The 18828-nt window shown below is 32.8% G+C and overlaps 3 protein-coding genes across 6 annotated transcripts; 1 reads left to right on the top strand and 2 right to left on the bottom strand.

Moving 5' to 3' along the window:
* Window positions 1-1298: 1298 nt before the first annotated feature.
* On the top strand, window positions 1299-10236 carry LOC111676966 (kinesin-related protein 4). Of its 4 annotated transcripts, none has more exons than XM_046950298.1 (6): window positions 1299-1601; window positions 1664-3061; window positions 3131-3215; window positions 4769-4886; window positions 8202-8418; window positions 8991-10236. In XM_046950298.1, the coding sequence occupies exons 1-6, from the start codon at window positions 1407-1409 to the stop codon at window positions 10089-10091; spliced, it is 3114 nt and encodes a 1037-aa protein (XP_046806254.1). In that variant the 5' UTR covers window positions 1299-1406; the 3' UTR covers window positions 10092-10236. The 4 variants fall into 4 exon arrangements, 3 of the variants coding, with proteins under 3 accessions (XP_046806254.1, XP_046806256.1, XP_046806255.1); XM_046950300.1 differs by lacking the exon at window positions 8202-8418 and adding an exon at window positions 8580-8707 and having other exon boundaries at window positions 8991-10007; XR_006940792.1 differs by lacking the exons at window positions 4769-4886; window positions 8202-8418 and adding an exon at window positions 8580-8707 and having other exon boundaries at window positions 8991-9131.
* On the bottom strand, window positions 10227-15082 carry LOC111676953 (endoribonuclease CG2145-like). Its single transcript, XM_023437971.2, has 5 exons — window positions 14533-15082; window positions 14288-14462; window positions 12218-12423; window positions 10688-10920; window positions 10227-10630 (listed from the first exon to the last, which is right to left on the bottom strand). The coding sequence occupies exons 1-5, from the start codon at window positions 14666-14668 to the stop codon at window positions 10388-10390; spliced, it is 993 nt and encodes a 330-aa protein (XP_023293739.2). The 5' UTR covers window positions 14669-15082; the 3' UTR covers window positions 10227-10387.
* Window positions 15083-15209: 127 nt separating this feature from the next.
* Window positions 15210-17688, bottom strand: LOC111676965 (endoribonuclease CG2145-like). Its single transcript, XM_023437984.2, has 5 exons — window positions 17422-17688; window positions 17181-17358; window positions 16867-17072; window positions 15674-15912; window positions 15210-15616 (listed from the first exon to the last, which is right to left on the bottom strand). The coding sequence occupies exons 1-5, from the start codon at window positions 17510-17512 to the stop codon at window positions 15374-15376; spliced, it is 957 nt and encodes a 318-aa protein (XP_023293752.2). The 5' UTR covers window positions 17513-17688; the 3' UTR covers window positions 15210-15373.
* Between the last annotated feature and the right edge of the window lie 1140 nt (window positions 17689-18828).

The raw sequence follows: 18828 nt of genomic DNA, 5'->3' as shown, positions 1-18828 counted from the left end.
TCTACTGACCCAGGGACGATCGGTCCATTATTTCACATAGCCTCCATACAACTGAACCTCCGAATAGGGCTTGTAGACATTGTAATCAAACAGGACGCAATTTTGGAGATAATTCAATGAAATTTCGTAAATGTTCTTTTATGGTACCGAAGATGAAACATCGGGTAATGAAACATGAAACATGGTTAACATCGGTCCCTTATTTCACCTAGCCCCCATAAAACTGAACCCCCGAATGGAGCTTTTAAGTTCATGAATTTATTTAAAATACTTGTATCTCGACAAATAACTGCAAAACCAAGTTTTTTTACTAGTCTTGATGACCATCATGAACTCTGTAATTATAGGGACTCATTTGACCCCAGCCTCTATAATATGCCCCGATAAAAATTTGACTTAAATGTCTACAGTTTTAATCAACAATAAATGGCTTAAGTATATCTGGCAAGGCAAGGTCAAATTCAACTTAAATAACATTTTATTTTTGTAACAGGTGTAGTATTATATGGTCGGCCTCGTCCGACTATAATTTCTTACTTGTTTTTTATTTGAAAGATCTTTAATATTTAAAAATGATTTCGAGCACATTTTAAGTGTCCAATTTTGGACCAAATTAGTGTGTCACGAATAATACTAACAATGTTGGCCTCTATGCCGCCAAATGTTGCTAGTTTATCAGCATAAACTAAGGACTTTATGTTAGTCTATAAAAGTATAATCGAGTGTTGTCAAATGACTTACTTTTGCAGGCAAATTGACAACGCATTGTTCATCTGTTAATCTATTCAGGATGATTAGTAGTATGACTGACGTTTGTAAATTTAAAATTGGGCCAAAACACCATTAAATATTAATAACTTAGAAAGTCGAGATCCTGGAACTATAATGGAAACTTAAAAGTTTAGTATTTAATTTTTACTAAATTTTATCTAATATTTTATTCTAAATATTACTAATTTGATAAAAGAGTTTTATAAAATGTTAAGAAAAGAAATTTAACTCTCAGCTATTCGAAAACTCACCCCTCTTACACTATCGCATTTGTTTTTACTTCAAAATTCACCCTGTTCAATCAACCACAACTATCCGAGCAGACACAACAACATTTTAGCCAAAAAACACTGACAGTGTTGCGTACTGCTTGCTGGTACGTGGTGGTGGTGGCTTATAAGAAAATTTATACATTTGTTTTTGTGTGACCAATTTACAGGTTGCCAAAGCAACACAACTTGACCAACTAAATAGACACTTGTCATTTGAAGGGAAAAAAATCGAAAACAGTTAAAACTAAGCAGAGCATGGATATTAAAGAAACTAAAAACTATCGCCGGAAAATGTTGAAGAAATTCAGTAAATAACAATAAATTTTGTTTTTTTTTTCACAAATTTTCTATAGAAATATCTCTATGAGACCCAGTAGAGGTGGTGTACATAAGAAATCAAAAACTATGGATTATACAAATTATGCCTATAATGAGGCAGTGGGTAGATTAAAAATGATGTTAGCTGACTCATATACAGCGCCCAAGACAAACACCACCTGTTCGTATTTGAGAAGTTTTAATGATGATTCAGCAGATAATTATTCGGATAATATGTCGGTAAGTTGGAAAGGAATGGGACACCATGAACAGATTTTGAAATAATTTTCTTGCTTCTACAGACCATAGATCGTCCAGTGTTTGCGGATATTTCTAAGTATTTATCGCCAAGTCAAAAATCTCGCTTGGGTGGTGGCAGTTATCGTCCGAAGAAAACTTTAAGTGGATTTTCTGCCTCCAAGGAGAATTTAACTTCCCCGGCCAGACAATATCAGACCACAGTTCTACCTACTGCTGCGGTCAGTAGCTCAGGGGCTGTGGATTATTATGCCTCTACACCAAAAGCACAAATGCCACCCACTGACAGTGTCCAAGCTCCGGTAGAAATTTTTAATTTTATCGAAAAACAAGAGGATTATATAGAACAATTGGAAAAGGAATCGAAATATTGTCGCAATGAATTGTCCAATCTGTTGGGTAAAGTTAAAGATGTGATCAATGAAAACGAACAGTTAACCGAACATGCTCGTAGTGAATTGAATAATCTGGGTAAAAGTGAAAAAATAACCACTAGTCCTTCCTCGGATAGTGATGATATTTTATATACAAATAAGAAAACTTCAACTCCTCGCAAAAAAGAAGTTAAAAGTCCTCGTTATGCCTCAGCTCCGAATATAGTGTATGAGGCTCGTATTAGTGAACTGGAGGCGGAATTGATGCAGGCGAATATAGACCTAAAACGTGTTAAAACCGAAAATGATGATCTTAAAAAGAAACTGGCACGATCAGATATATCTACTTCATCCAATTCGGCTTTGAATTGTGAAGCTCATCGTAAACAAATAGAATTATTGCAAAAAGATAAAACCACCCTGGAGGAGACCATTAGACAATTGCATAAATCTTTAGATGAGGCCAAATCTCAGCAATACTCTCAATCTTCTAAGCGTTATATCAATGATCTCGTACAAATGGAAAGATCACAAGCTGAACTGGAAGTACGTCATTTAAGAGATGAACTAGATCGTCAGCATGAACGTGTGCGTGAACTACAACATGAAATGGCTAGACGTTTGGCTGATGAACGTGCCAATGCCGAGAGACGTTATAATAATCAAGTTGATCAGTTGGGTGGTGATCTCAGCTCACAGTGGGAACAAGTTGCCAAACTACAATTGGACTTGGAGAGACAAAAACGCTATGAAAATGATCTGAAACGTGATTTAGCTAATCGTAATTCACAAATTGAAGAACTAAAAATGGAGCTCAGAGCTAATCGTTCCACTTTCTTGGCCGACATGGCTCAAGTAAATGCCGAGAAGCAATCGTTGGAACAAGAGATCACCGCTTTACGTTTGCAACTTGATCGTGCTTCGCGTGAGAATAAAACCGAGGCGGCTCGTTTAAATGCAGAAATTAATTCGTTGAGACAACGTTTAGATCGAGCCGATGCCGATTTGTTGCATTCGAAGAGGGAAGTGTTGCGTTTGAACGATGAAATTGCCAATTTGGAAAAAGAGGTGGGTTAAGAAAGGGTTTTTAACTACTAAGTTGAGAGATTAATGTTTTGTTAATCTTATATATTTTAGCTGGCGTACGGTGAAATGAAAAATGAAATACGTCCCACTAAAAAGGATTTGGATAAACGTATTTCCGAAATGCAAGAAAAGCATGGTAAGTTCTTAGTTGAAGTAATGTTTTTAGACTTTTGTCAATAAGCACCTTTTGCCACTTATTTTGTAAACTACACTTGTCCCTTTTTATTCACATACTTCAAGATATCACTTGTTATAAAACTTCTGTTATATATGTATGTATTTGACTTAACCAATTTAATGGGGACGATATATTGTGTTTGTGCTGATATTTGTAACGCACAAAAATTTTGGTTGTATATCCACTATTTTCAACAAAAAGTTTAATACTTCGATTGCTCCTAGCTCCCTGAGATTTTAAATAAATTTCGAGTTTCTAGTGAAAACCTAAAAGTTCATGTTCTGGCCTAATTAGAAGACCTAGATCTGTAATCACTTTTATTTTATAAGTGTAGTCCATTTCTGACTAAACTAGAGGCCCGGGTCCAAAAAGTGTTAAAATCTACAATAATTTTACTTTTCTACTTAATATCGTTTTTTTAGTGAAAACATTAAAGTCAACTTTCGGGCTAAACTGGAGGCCCCAAGCTCCGATTTTTGAATTATAACATAATAGTCCAAAATTCTTGCTTAACTAGAGACTCTAAACAAAAAGGACCAAACATTTTTGTTAAATCAATTTGGTTGGTAATGATTTAATTAACACTTATATGTAAGCTAGGTGAAATAAAGGACCAGAATTCGTCTCCGGTACCGTAGAATATAATGTGCCAAATTTCATTGAATTATATCCAAAATAGCGACCTTTAGTTTGATTACAAGGTTTACAAGCTCTATTCGGTGGCTCAGTTGTATGAGGGTTAGGTGAAATAATGGATCGATGTTAACCAGGCTTCGTTTCCGGTATCATAGAATATCATGTGCAAAATTTCATTCACTTATCTCCAAAATTACGACCTTTAGTTTGATTACAAGGTTTACAAGCCCTATTCGGGGGTTCAGTTGTTGAAGGTTAGGTCCGATCTTAACTTTTTTCAAAAGGGTTCGTTCCTGAGCAATATGATGTCAAGTGCTTAATTTCGCTGTATTATCATCAAAATTGCGACCTGTAGTTGGATAACAAAGTCTACATGGACGGACGGACATAGCTAAATCGACTCAGAAAATTATTCTAAGCGGATTGGTGGCTATAGGTACAATATTATTGTGCGTTTCAAACATTAGCACAAACTCAATATACACTCCCCGCTAAAATGTTGTAGGTTATAATCACTATTTTAGCACTATTAATGCACCTCCTTCTTCCCTCAACCAAAACTTTTGCACAGCTTTTAACTAAACTCATCCAGACTCTGGGTAAGCTATTGATTTGTGTTCCTGTGTTTTTAATATTCGAAAGAAAAATTTATAAAATTTGATAGTTTTTTTTTTTTTTGTTAAACAAATTATATAACAAAACGAAGTGAACGAATTGGTCTTTTAAATAAATAAGAAATTTTTAAAAATAAAAATCAATAGTTTATCCATGAGATGCAGTAGATTTAGTACGTTTTTTGTTGTAAAGAAGAAAAAATGTTTAATATGTATTTTCAGTTAATTGTAAATAATTGTGTATTGTATATATAATTCTAGCCGAGACTGTAAATGAACTAGAAGAAATGATACAAAGTCAAAAGCAACTCATGGATAAATTAACCAATGAATGTAAAACATTAACGAATAAATTAGAAGATACCACCTTAAAACACAAGTAAATATGAAAAGTTTTTAAAATATTTCATTAAACATTTTAAGAAAGCATTTTAAGGAAAAATTATTAAAAAAAGGATATTGGTTTCCCTTAATAAATAATTTCCTAAAAATGCATTTTACATAAAACTTAACAGGAATACAGATTAAAAGCCATATCAGACAATAAACACAAAAGCTCTCCCCAAAACTCTTGATCATTTTCTTCATATTTTATCATTTTAACTCATTTTTTTGTTGTTGTTTGTGTCATTATTATAAATATAACTTGTTGTTGTAACACTTTAACACTTTTCCCCAGAGAAAAGAATCATTAAAAAAAACATATAAATACACTTTCAAATACAAAACAAAACTCCATTTTTTTGGTTTAACATGATGTCATTGTAAATTTTTTGTGCTGCCATTTTGTCTTATGATATCTAAAGAAAACACAACGTTAGACTTACAACCTCAACAGCAACCACAAACATCAACTACAACACAAATACAACCTGCCCCCGAAAACTTAAAAGACAACGATGGGTTAACGATGGATGTAGTAAAGACACCTGCAGTGGAGACACAAACCCCTGCTACAATTACAACACAACCGAAAGAAGAGATAACAACAAAAGAACTGGTGCTAGTTCAGCCGGCTGCGAGAGAAAACGTAAACGTGTACACTTCTCGCTTTGATGATGAACATATTTGGGAGAATATATCACGTAGCACCGAACGTTTAGATTTGGAATGGGCTAAAATGGCTCCATTACCTAAACTAACAACCAGCACAAGTAGCAAAACCAACTGTCACTGTCAACTCTATAAAAAATATAGTTCCCGAGAATCTTTAATATCAGACATGTGTAAATGTAATAAAGGTCCACTTAGAACATCTTATAAACATTCAGATTTAACGAAATATGGCAATACAGTAACAAAAAATTTATCATTTAATAATAAAAACACAAATAAAAAAACAACCATAGCACAACCTTTAAAACCAACAACAACGATAGCAGATTGTCATCTGTTTCATCATAGACATAATCTCACATTAGATTTAAAGCACCCCTGTACGAAAAGGGATAATAAAGATCAGAACCTAGATAACACCCTACTTAATATAGAGAATACCAACACCAATGACACCAGTACTAGTAACACCAGCACCCATTATGAACGCAGTAATAGTAGAACAAAATTTAGAAAATCTCCTCGTTTGGATTGTCACTCGCGCACTCGTTGCTATTCGCATGATCGTTTAATGGATTATACAAGAACAGAGCCGTTGACTTGGTTGCAACAGCATCTTGTTCTTAAACAAACCATTAAAACTTGTCACACCTATCCAACCACAACAATGAACTATGAAAATGCCGCAACACCTGCCTGTCATAGATATGACGACACGCCCTCTACGACATGTTGCCAGGGTCAACATGTCCTACGAGCCTGTTGTAATAACAAAGAGTGTCTAAAGGTTGTAGAAGAACCGACAGCTAAAAAGCAAGAGCAAGATAAAAGCACCAATACCGAGAATATGAAAGAGGAAAAGCTGTTAAGTAAAAAGAAACCGGTAAAGGTTGATATCAATGTTAGGCTAGTGCCAAAATCAACGAAACGTGAGAAATCGAAATCAGCTGTTAAAAATCAAGATACTATTAAAGTGGATAATGAAGAGCCTTTGGAGGCTAGAGCTTTGGCTGATGAAAATCCACAAGTGGATATTCTTGAACTAGATAATCAAGAAATTAGAACAGAATTTTAAATCCGGGGTTAATATATAATTTTCTTTAGACTTTAAAAACCAAACAAATATTCAAGCACACCTAAACAAAATTATGCTCTTTAAATTGAGGGGTTCAAATATTTAAAATTTTTGATTTTTTACTTAATCAGGAATTTGATAATATAGACCAAATGCTGGACATGTAGTCCTATAATATCGCGGTCTGGCATATAGATTATAGTGTGAATAAAATATCGTAGTCTCAACTATAATTTATAGTCTGGACTAAAGGCTATAGTGTGGATTAAAGGCTATAGTTTGATCTAAACTATAGTCAGGACTAAGGATTATAATTTGGAATATAGTATAGACCATAGTCTGGACTATAGACTATAGTCTGGACTATAGACTATAGTCTGGACTATAGACTATAGTCTGGACTTTAGACTATAGTCTGGACTATAGACTATAGTCTGGACTTTAGACTATAGTCTGGACTATAGACTATCTGGACTATAGACTATAGTCTGGACTATCTGGACTATAGACTATAGTCTGGACTATAGACTATAGTCTGGACTATAGACTATAGTCTCTACTATAGACTATAGTCTGGACTATAGACTATAGTCTGGTCTATAGACTATAGTCTGGACTATAGACTATAGTCTGGACTATAGACTATAGTCTGGACTATAGACTATAGTCTGGTCTATAGACTATAGTCTGGACTATAGACTATAGTCTGGACTATAGACTATAGTCTGGACTATAGACTATAGTCTGGACTATAGACTATAGTCTGGACTATAGACTATAGTCTGGACTATAGACTATAGTCTGGACTATAGACTGGACTATAGACTATAGTCTAGACTATAGACTATAGTCTGGACTATAGACTATAGTCTGGACTATAGACTATATACTATAGTCTAGACTATAGACTATAGTCTGGACTATAGATTATAGTCTATATACTATAATCTGGACTGTAGACTATAGTCTGGAATATAGAATATAGTCTAGACTATAGACTATAGTCTGAACTAATGCCTATAAGTCTGGATTAAAGACTATATTGTGGACTTAAGATTTTTATCCGGATTATAATCTGAAATGTATACTGTAGGAGTATAGAATATAGTTTTAAATAATGACTTTAGTCTGCTTACTATGTTATGTGCTATAGAATATATTCTAGGCTCTGAATTATAGCTGTGCACTATACTTGTCTGGATTGTAAACTCTAGTCTATACTATAAACTCTAGCCTGGACTTTCCACTATAGTCCGGACTTTCGACTATAATCTGGACTTTAATCTGGACTGTCAACTAAAGGCTATGTTTTGGACTAAAGGTAACCGTTTGGACTAAAGACAATGTCCTGGACTGTAGACTATAAGCAGAACTCTGGACTACAGTATGGACTATAGTCCAAATATAGGTTCGTCTTAACACTAAACACTCGATAACAGACTAAAATCTCGACTATATACTAAAGTCCCGACTCTAGACTATTTGAATGACTATTTTTTTATTTCTTCTACAACAAATTTCATATTTTTTCCTTTAAATTTATGTTTCTTTAATTTTCTTTAGTGCTGAAAAACAAAATTTACGTGATATGAACTCAAAACTAATGGATCGTTTAAAACACATTTGGTCCAGTTATAAAGAATTAAATATTAAACTGCAAAAAATCCAAAGTTTTGAGAGTTTTCGCGAATCACCGGTACAAAATGAAACGAACAGTGGTCGGGAAGAGCATAATTCTACACATAATTTAACATTTATACAACAGCAGCAACAACAAAAGGTTTGTATTTAAGATCAAATAATAATAGATTTTTTCTCTTTCTTCTTCTTTCTCTCTCTCTTTCTTTCTGTGTCTTTTCCTTTTTATACTCTCAATCTCTCTCTTTGCTTGCTATTTGTAATATTTTTGATATTATTAAACAAATTTTGTTGTTACCAAAGAACGGAAATATCTTCATTACAATCCAATGTTGAATATTTAACAAATCGCATGTTAAACAGCGATCGTCTTGGTAAATTAGATAATACACCAACATCTTACAATAGTTTACCATCAACAGCAGGCAAAGGTAACGATCATTTAAATATTTTAAAATAAATTTTAAACACTTCAAGGACGTTTGTTTTCGAGTCTTTTGGTTTTTCAATAATAAGTTGGTATTAATTATTTAAATTTATAATTTATGAGAAAATCTGAAAAAAATTTCAAATCTTTAATTTTTTTCTTTTTTTCAAGCTTAAAAAATGCTTCATTTTTATATAAAAACCACCTTCGTTCTCTTTCTGATAAATTTATTGTGTTTAACATGTCTTATAAATTTATATTATTTTTCTGCCTTTTACCTCCCGCAGCCTCTCTCGACTACAAGCCGTCCACATTTGGCACAACCAACAACGATCCTCCACGATCCATTACAGATGACTACAGCAGCAGCAAGACCAATCCTTACAGCTACGACTCCATACTGGGAAAAACAACAGCCGGTGATACCAACACAACAACAGCCATGCCCACCTCTACAACAGCTTCCTATGATAATGACTACAAGTCCAAATATGAATCGCCCAATAGCGCATACGACTACAAAACATCAACAACAATCAATGACAACGATGACGAAAATCTCAAAGACAACATTGGCGAAGGAGAGAAAAAGCAACAGCATCAGCAGCAGCCGAGAGACTCAAATGTTGGAGATAGCAATACAAACGCAAATGACACAGCAGGAGACTATGCGACCACAGGAGAAATACCAGATGCCACAAATGTTGCAGACTATTCCGCAGCCGATTACAGTGGCTATGAGGGATACGATCAACAGCAATATGATGCCACAGCCTATGATCCCTCCTATGATCAATCACAGTACGGAGGAGAGTCAGCACAATATGATGGCACAGGACAGGGCTATGATACCACAGCCTATGACTACAATGCCACAGATTATGATGCCACTACATATCAATACGACACCAGTGGAGGACAACAGCCACAGGCGGCAGAGCCAACAACACCAGTCACGTCTGCTCCTGCAACAGCAGCCCCTGTACCAACACCAGTTGCAAACACAGGCCCAAGCTCTGGGTCTACAGGTGCAACAGAAGGCCGAGCTCAATCGCGAACGAGCAGTGGCCCTGTGGGGCCAACAACTGCAACTGGAGGAGTCTCCAGCACAAAACCCCCTCTGCCACAACAGTCTTCCACGCCAGCAACCAAAAAGTAGTTGTGATCCCGAACTCGATCTAACTACAAACCTAACTAATGATTGTATAGATCCCTTTGATTTGGAATTTAGCATAAGTAGTCCAAGTTTAATGCGTTCCTTTGATTCTGATACCTGTACCGAAATTGATGATAATGGGGCCTTTGATGAGCCACAACTGAGCAGTGATTCGTTAACGGATAAAACCCTATCACCGGCTCAAACTGCCATAAGAAGAATGTCACCATAAAACCCCAGCAAGATGAAGAGAAAAGAAAACAGGTCTTCGGTTCGAGTATGTAATTCTATTAAATTTAAAAATACAGCTGTACATTAGATATGAATATTGTAATAATCATGTTATGTAATAAGTTTTATTTAAATAAAAAAATATATAAATAAATTTAATTTATTATAAATTAATTAAATATACAAAAAAAAAACTATATACATATATACTTAAGAGAAAAAAAGCCTCATTTTTATAAAAAAATTAGCATTTACTACTTGACTTAGTAATTTCTTTAGAAGAAATCAAAAAATTAATTACTTTTCTATGGAGGGATAAGCGGTGGCTATAGTTTTCTTTCCCTGCCAATCCCAGGCATGTGTTATAATATTAAACTTAACCTGACCCAATTGCACAGAGCAGGGTTTACCTACACTCAAGAGAAAGCAAGTAGTATATAAACTTAGTTCCAATTCCGGAGAGGTTCCCACCAGTAAAGTGTTATAAGCTTTGTTTATATTGTGAAAATGAAAACGTAGAGCTGTTAGATAGTGTGAATCCTAAAAAACATATATTTAATTATAAAAATATGGTTAAGTTATACTATGACTACTTACCTTTTCCAAATCCACTTTAGTGATATAGCCTTTATAATCTAAATTACCCAATTTTTCCTGTTCATTAAAATAAACCCAATTGTGTAGACCTAAAACATTGTGATCACGTATTTCTGCCATGAAAACATGTTCGAACCCTGAACTACCAATACGTCCCTGGCCTCGAGAATACTGTATGAACCAGGTGTCCTTAAGGAGTTGTAATTGTGTATTATAGTTGTTGGTTACAGCTCCTAGAATGTCGATTATATTGTTTTTTTACTTGTGCACTTAAATATAGTGCCAATGATGTGAGAAATGAGAAATGAAGCGATCAAATATGGATGAGGTGCTGATGAGGAGACAAGTTCTTTCGTCTATTTTGATTTCCTTAATATACAAATCAACAATACAACTGTAGTTTGGACTATAGTCTGGACTGTAGTCTGGTCTATATTCTATCGTCTGCACAATAGTCAACTATATACACTGGACTATAGTCTACTCCATAGTCTGGACTATATTCTACTCTATTGTCTCGACTATAGTCGACTCTATAGACAGGACTACAGTCTACTCTAAAGTCTGGGCTACATTATACTCCTTAGTCTGGACAATAGCTGATTTTATAGTTTGGACAATAGTTGTATCTATAGTCTGGACTATAGTCTACTCTATAGCATGGACTATAGTCGATCATATAATCTGGACTATAGTCTACTTTCTACTCTGGACCATTGTCTACTCGATAGTCTGGACTATAGTCTACTTATAGTCTATTCTATAGTCAGGAATATAGTCTACTCTATAGTCAGGACTACAGTCTACTCCATACTCTAAGTTAGAGTCTACTCTATACTTTGCGTTATAATCTACTCTATAGACTGCACTATAGTCTACTCTATACTCTGGACTATAGTCAGGACTATATTCTATAGGTTGGACTATCGTCTATTCTAAAAGCTGGACTATAGTCTACTTTATAGTGTTGGCTATAGTGTACTATAGTCTGGATTAAAGTCGAATCTATAGTCTGGACTATAGTCGACTTTATAGTCTACTCTAAAGTCTGGACTATAGTCTACTCTAAAGTCTACTCTTCATTAGAGTCTACTCTATAGTCTGGACTATAGTCAACTCCATAATCTGGACTATAGTCAACTCCATAATCTCGACTATAGGCTACTCTGTTTGATAAAATTCAATCGGTTAAAAATCATTTGGTTTCGTCTGTGCGCCTCCTTGAACTTTGTTGCAATTTTAAAGACATGCATATAGAAACAGGTTCATTATTTTATATAAAAAAATACCTCTATCAAATTTTTTGGTCTGATCTATGTTTGAGTCCACGTAAAAATAGCTTTCAAAAAGAAAATTCTTCTTTGTTATCATGTCTTATCAAAGTCAAACTAACTTTTTAAACTTTTTCACTTCCATTTAAACCTTCATTGAAAAATAACTTCGTTTTCAAAACGTTTTTGAAATCTAAAAATCTTTTGCGAAATATTGATGAAATTTACAGTAAAATAATATCTTTATAATATAACTAACCTTTAAATTCTAAAAATTTCATTGTTTTTTTCATAATGGGTGTATCGAGGATAGCTTTAAGAAAATCCAACTCCTCCTGTTCCTCTTCGGGTGTCACCTGTTCAATGGCATGTGTATCCAGCTCATAGTTATCAAATAAGCGACGCATTAAAGCTATAGTTTTGACATCGTTTAGAGAGAGTAGATCATCATTGACCTGTAAGAGACTGAGAGAGATAGTATTCATTGTAATTTGTTTTTTCAAGAGAATTTACAAAATTATTGTTGTAGGTTTCTGGAGATATTTAAGAATTATAAATGAACTTGCTTTTAAAAATCCCCTGAACAAGTTTATTTTTTTGCGACATTTTTTTTCTCAAGTAATCTTACACTAAAGGGAAAATATTGTTACATTGAAAATCCCCTAATTTAAAAATAAACAGGTGAGGAAGTACTACATTAGATACAAAAATGTTGAAAAGCTACCACGTTAAGCAACCAACCAACAGTCTTGCAAGCATCTAGTTTGGGGTATTGTTTGGACTATAGTATAGTCTATAGTTTTATCTGTAGAATATTCTATAAACAAATTTATAGTCTGGCCCTTAGTTTTTAATAATTTATTAATATATTCTTTAATCTTTTCTATAGGCTAAACTGAACTGTAGTCTATTTTATAGTCTAGACTATAGTCCACTCTATAGACTGTAATATAGTTTACTTTATATTTAAGTCTATAGTCACAATACAGCCTACTCTATAGTCGTACTATAGCCTACTCACTAGAGTCCAGTCTATAGTCTTCTATATAGTGTACTCTATATAGTCGACTCTATAGTCTATACTAATGTCGACTGTATAGTATGGACTATAGTCTACTCTATAATCTGGACTATAGTCTACTCTATGGTCTTTACAATAGTCTACTCTATAGTGTGGTCTATAATCTGCACTAGATTATATTCTATAGCCTGAACTACAGTATATTTAATAGTCCGACCTACTGCATAATCTGGACTATGGTCAATTCTATAGCCTGGGTTATAGCCTGGACTATAGTCGACTATATAGTCTGGACTATAGTCTGGACTATAGTCTGTACTATAGTCTGGAGTATAGTTTGTTCTATAGTATGTACTATAGTCCAATTTATATTCTGGACTATAGTCTACTCTATAGTCTGGATTATAGTCTACTCTATAGTCTGAACTATAGTCTACTCTATAGTCTGGACTATAGCCTACTCTATAGTCTGGACTGGAGTCTACTTTATAGTCTAGTCTATAGTCTACTCTATATAGTCTATTTTATAGCCTGGAATACAGTCTGCATTAGAGTCTATTTCATACTATAGACTATATTCTACTCTATAGTCTAGACTAATGTCTACTCTATAGTATGGACTATAGTCGACTCTATAGTCTGGGCTATATTCTGGATTATAATTTGTTCTATTGATATTCTATTTACAAATGGACTTTAGTCTACCCTATAGTCTGGACTATAGTCTACCCTATAATCTGGACTATAGTCTACTATATAGTCTGGACTATAGTCTACTCTATAGTCTGGACTATAGTTCACTCTACTCTGTAGTATGGATTAAAATTTGCTCTATAGTATGTTCTATAGTCTAATTGATAATCTGGACTATAGTGTACTCCATAGTCTGGACTGTAGTCTACTCTATATTTTGGATTTTAGTCTGGGTTATAGTCTAATCTTTAGTCTGGATTATAGTCTGTACTTTAGTCCATTGTATAGTCTTGTAAACGCAAAACATTCGTTTTAGTTTATTTCCAAGTAGCTCAATGGGCCTAAAGTTGCAGTTATACATACATAAATATCCGTTCCAAACATTTTAATAACAGTATTTCAATTTGCCTGGTATATGCTAAAAAAAATTTACTACCGGAACACCCTAATTTAAACCAGAAGTAAAAAATCGTTTTTTATTAACGTTGTTGTTCTTCTCTTTAATATATATGCATACGTTTACAACAAATACTCAAAACTATATCAAAATATTCACACATTTCTATGAAATTCTGTAACAAATTGTGAAGCAAAACAAAGAAAAAACAAACTTACGGTGCTGGTGCTCTATCATCACGATAGGAGGCCTTGGTTTTACCCTGAAAATTTACTTTCGCTAAATATGGATTATGTTGCATTTCTAGTTCATAGAGATTACGGGTAAATTCATGTATTTCATGTTCTGTAGGTGTGACATGATCTTTTGAGGAGGGATCATACATAAAATGTTCTGTAATCGAAAAAAAAGTTAATTTTTCCATACAAAACCAATCATATATATATTTTTAATTAATTGCTACCATATAAATGCCAGCCAATAATGGCCAATGCGGCCAAAACTCCAAATACTATGAAACGTTTAATTTTCGCACATTTTTCCTCTTCCGCCGTAGTTGTGACGGTGGGGGTGCTAGTGATGTTGTTAAGGTTTGACATCTTAAAGATACTTTGTTGCTTTTCGTTTTTTTTACACTTAGGTTAATTAGTTAATTACACTTTTTTTTCATTTATCATAGATATATTAATCACTTTTTCTGTTGTTTAATTATTATTTCACTTTAACTATGAGTATATTTTATCTTTTTTTTAATATTTTTTTTCTTGTCCGCCGCGTTTCTTCTTTTGATTTCACTCTTTCAACTGTTTTTGTATATTTGACAATTTGTTTAAATATTTTTAGTTTTTGTTTAAAACATTCCGTGTTTTGATTTGAGATCATTATTTGATTTCAGCGTTTTAATGCTGTTGTTGTATTTCTTGTTTATATTTAAATATAAAAACTCCAAATGTGTGTTCTCACATTGTTGTTGTTGTTATTATAATTATTAGTACAGCTGTCTAAAACAAAAGTACGTATTTGTTATACGGTGAGATATAAAAGAACGAACAAAAACAACAACATTTATCGTTTATTTTGGATCTCTAGAGAGTCGTTTATGTCATAAACAAATGTAAATCTTGGAGCAAGAGAGTATATTATTTGGGGCAGTAATGTTAAGATAGCGTTTTTTTTTAAAGCAAACTTATTAAAAATCGAATAATCTCTGTTGCAATTTATTCAGGTTTATTTATATTACATTTTGTAAAAATTATAAATTATTCTAGTGCTAGTTTTTCCATACAATTACTTCCTCCTTTTTTTCATTCCTTAATCGAAGCATATGCTGAACCTATAGTCTTCATGCCATTAAAATCCAAAGGCCAAGTTATAATTTGAAATTTCAATTGAGCCAATTGCACGTGACAAGGTTTTCCAGCTTTAAGTACAAAACAAACGGTGTATAAACTCATTTCCAGTTCAGGACTAGTACCCACAAAGATTCCATTGTAGGCTTTAGTTTTATTATAAAATTGGGAACGAAATGTGACTATATACTGGGAGCCCTGTAAATGTAAGTATACTTTAGGATTTTTGTTGTGAAAATTTTCTTACAATTTTACTTCTTCTAGAGTTTTCTTTTCAATAAAGCCTTTATAGTCTAGATGACCCAGACGTTCTTGCTCACTAAAATACACCCAGTTGTGTAGGCCGAGTACAGTGTTTTTACGTAGCTCACTTAGGAAGACATGTTCAAAACCTGTACTGCTGAGAGTCTTATCGCCTGGTTTGCGTGAGTATGGTAAGAACCAGAGGGTTTTTAAGAGTTGTAAATGTGATTCGGGGTTTTGAGAGACAGCATCTGGAAAGTATCAAACAATTAATATTAGATAGATGATAGATAGATAGATAGATAGATAGATAGATAGATAAATAGATAGATAGATAGATAGATAGATAGATAGATAGATAGATAGATAGATAGATAGATAGATAGATAGATAGATAGATAGATAGATAGATAGATAGATAGATAGATAGATAGATAGATAGATAGATAGATAGATAGATAGATAGATAGATAGATAGATAGATAGATAGATAGATAGATAGATAGATAGATAGATAGATAGATAGATAGATAGATATGTAGATAGTTGTTTAGGTGTTTAGTTAGTTAGTTAGTTAGTTAGTTAGTTAGTTAGTTAGTTAGTTAGTTAGTTAGTTAGTTAGTTAGTTAGTTAGTTAGTTAGTTAGTTAGGTAGGTAGGTAGTTAGTTAGGTATTTAGTTACGTAGTTATTTAGTTAGTAAGTTAGTTAGTTAGTTAGTTGGTTAGATAGATAGACAGATAGATAGATAGATAGATAGATAGATAGATAGATAGATAGATAGATAGATAGATAGATAGATAGATAGATAGATAGATAGATAGATAGATAGATAGATAGATAGATAGATAGATAGATAGATAGATAGATAGATAGATAGATAGATAGATAGATAGATAGATAGATAGATAGATAGATAGATAGATAGATAGATAGATAGATAGATAGATAGATAGATAGGTAGATAGCTGTTTAGGTGTTTAGCTAGTTAGTTAGTTAGGTAGTTAGTTAGTTGGTTAGTTAGTTAGTTAGTTAGTTAGTTAGTTAGTTAGTTAGTTAGTTAGTTAGTTAGTTAGTTAGTTAGTTAGTTAGTTAGTTAGTTATTTATTTATTTAGTTAGTTAGTTAGTTAGTTAGTAAGTTTGTTAGTTGTTAGTTAGTTATTTAGTTAGTTACATAGCTAGTTACATTGTTATTCAACTCCTTACTTTTTGATTCCAGAAACTTCATTGTCTTCTTCATGATCTGAGTAGCCAGGACAGCTTCCAAAAAATCCATTTCTTCCTGTCTTTCTTCAGAAGTTACATTTTCACTTACAGAGGTATTCAGTTCATAATTATCATATAAACGACGTAATAATAAAGTAGTTTTTAATGCAGGCAATGATAAAGCAGTTTCATTCACCTGTAAAAGACTGCAACAAAAATGAAATGAATCAAAATACTAATTTCTGAATACCCTAACATTTAAAACTAATTTTTAAGTTTTTGTCCATCTTCATTAATTAAGTTCAAAAACTTACGGTAGTGGTGCCACATCATCTTTTGAGCTGGTATTAGTTTTACCCTGAAAATTTACTTTAACCAAATAGGGATTGTGTTTCAATTCCAAATCATATAATTCACGAGTAAATTCGTCAATTTCTTGTTGAACAGGAGTTAGTTGATGATCTTCTGAAGGGGCTTTGGGAATGATAAATGCTGTAAATATAAAGGTTGAATTAAAATAATATTTAATGCAAATTTAAACTATTTAATACTTACTATACAAAAGCCAACTTATAATCGTGGCCATGGCGGCCAAAATTGTAACTAACATAACAAGTTTACTTTTTGTGCACTTTCTATTTTCCATTGTGAAGAGTTGTTGACTACAGCAGTTAATTCAGCAGATTGATTTGTATATATTCAGCGTCGCTAAGTTTTTTTTGGTGTTAAATTAAATTTGGTATTTTTTTTTTTTTGAAACACTCTTTCAACTAACTTTTGCTTTAATTATAAACACTTTATGTTTTAAATTGAGTGAAATTGAAAAAACAAAAACAGATTTATTTCACAGATTTTTAAAATAAAATACAGCTGTAAAAAGTTTTTTTAACACAAGGAAAATTTGCTAAAAAAAAACAAGTTTTTGTAGAATTAGATAAAGAGGATCTTCTCAATTGAAAAGTTTTCAAATAACACAGAGACTTGTGTTTCTCAATTAGAGATCGAGAAAGAGAGCAAACATAACTTTAAAGTTGAAACCACATTCTCTTTCAAAGCCTGTTCTAAATTGAAATCATGTCTTGGTTAGAGAGAAAGCAGATGTAGTTTTAAGTCCTTGCAAATACATGATCTCAATTTGTTGAACATAAATTGATCACGAAATAATATGATTTAATAGATCATTCCAATCCTGCTATAACCTTGGAAATTTATATTCTTTTGATATCTTGTCTTTATTGCACATTTGCTTAAATTCGTTAATATTTTTTTTATTTCCAAAAAATTATATAATTTTTATATTTATAAAAGAACGTCTTAAAACTCGCACCACTATAAAACTACTGGTGCTTAACATGTGGTTTAAGTAATTTTCAAAAAAAAAAAAATTTTAAAACATGTGTTAAAATCTTAAAAATTTTTTATAGATAAAACAAATACATATTTCATGTTGTGGGATTTCCTTGATAATAAATAACAATGGAAATAGCATTTTTAATCATTTCCATATTATTTTTACTATTTATGATTTGCAGAAGGCTTGTATTGAAATTTTATTTCTTAAATTTTTAGAAATTCAAAATTTTTACAAATTATTTCGTATTCAATTCAATTGACCTAGAAAAATATAAATATTGAAGTTCAAGAATGAATTACGGAAACCAAATTAAATCGTGTGTAACGTTTATAAAGTCGTTCATGCCTAAAAAACATACTTCCAGTAATCAAATTTCTATAAATCCAACATTAGCTCAATGCATACAACGCACAGTGGGGCAGAATGGAAATTTTTTGGAAATAAATCTGTCATTTCTAAACGGCTGATCCGATCGGGATAAAATTTGGCGTGAGCGTAGCTAAGGAGTATTCTAAACGGCTGATTCGATCGGGATAAAATTTGGCGTGAGCGTAGCCAAGGAGTATTCGAGTTTAATTATTGAAGATGAACCCCGCAGATGCCCCAGT

The sequence above is a fragment of the Lucilia cuprina genome, chromosome 4, assembly GCF_022045245.1.
Source record: "Lucilia cuprina isolate Lc7/37 chromosome 4, ASM2204524v1, whole genome shotgun sequence".
NCBI classification, from domain to species: domain Eukaryota; kingdom Metazoa; phylum Arthropoda; class Insecta; order Diptera; family Calliphoridae; genus Lucilia; species Lucilia cuprina.
Note: the sequence above shows the minus strand (reverse complement) of the source record. Positions and strands in the feature narration are given on the sequence as shown.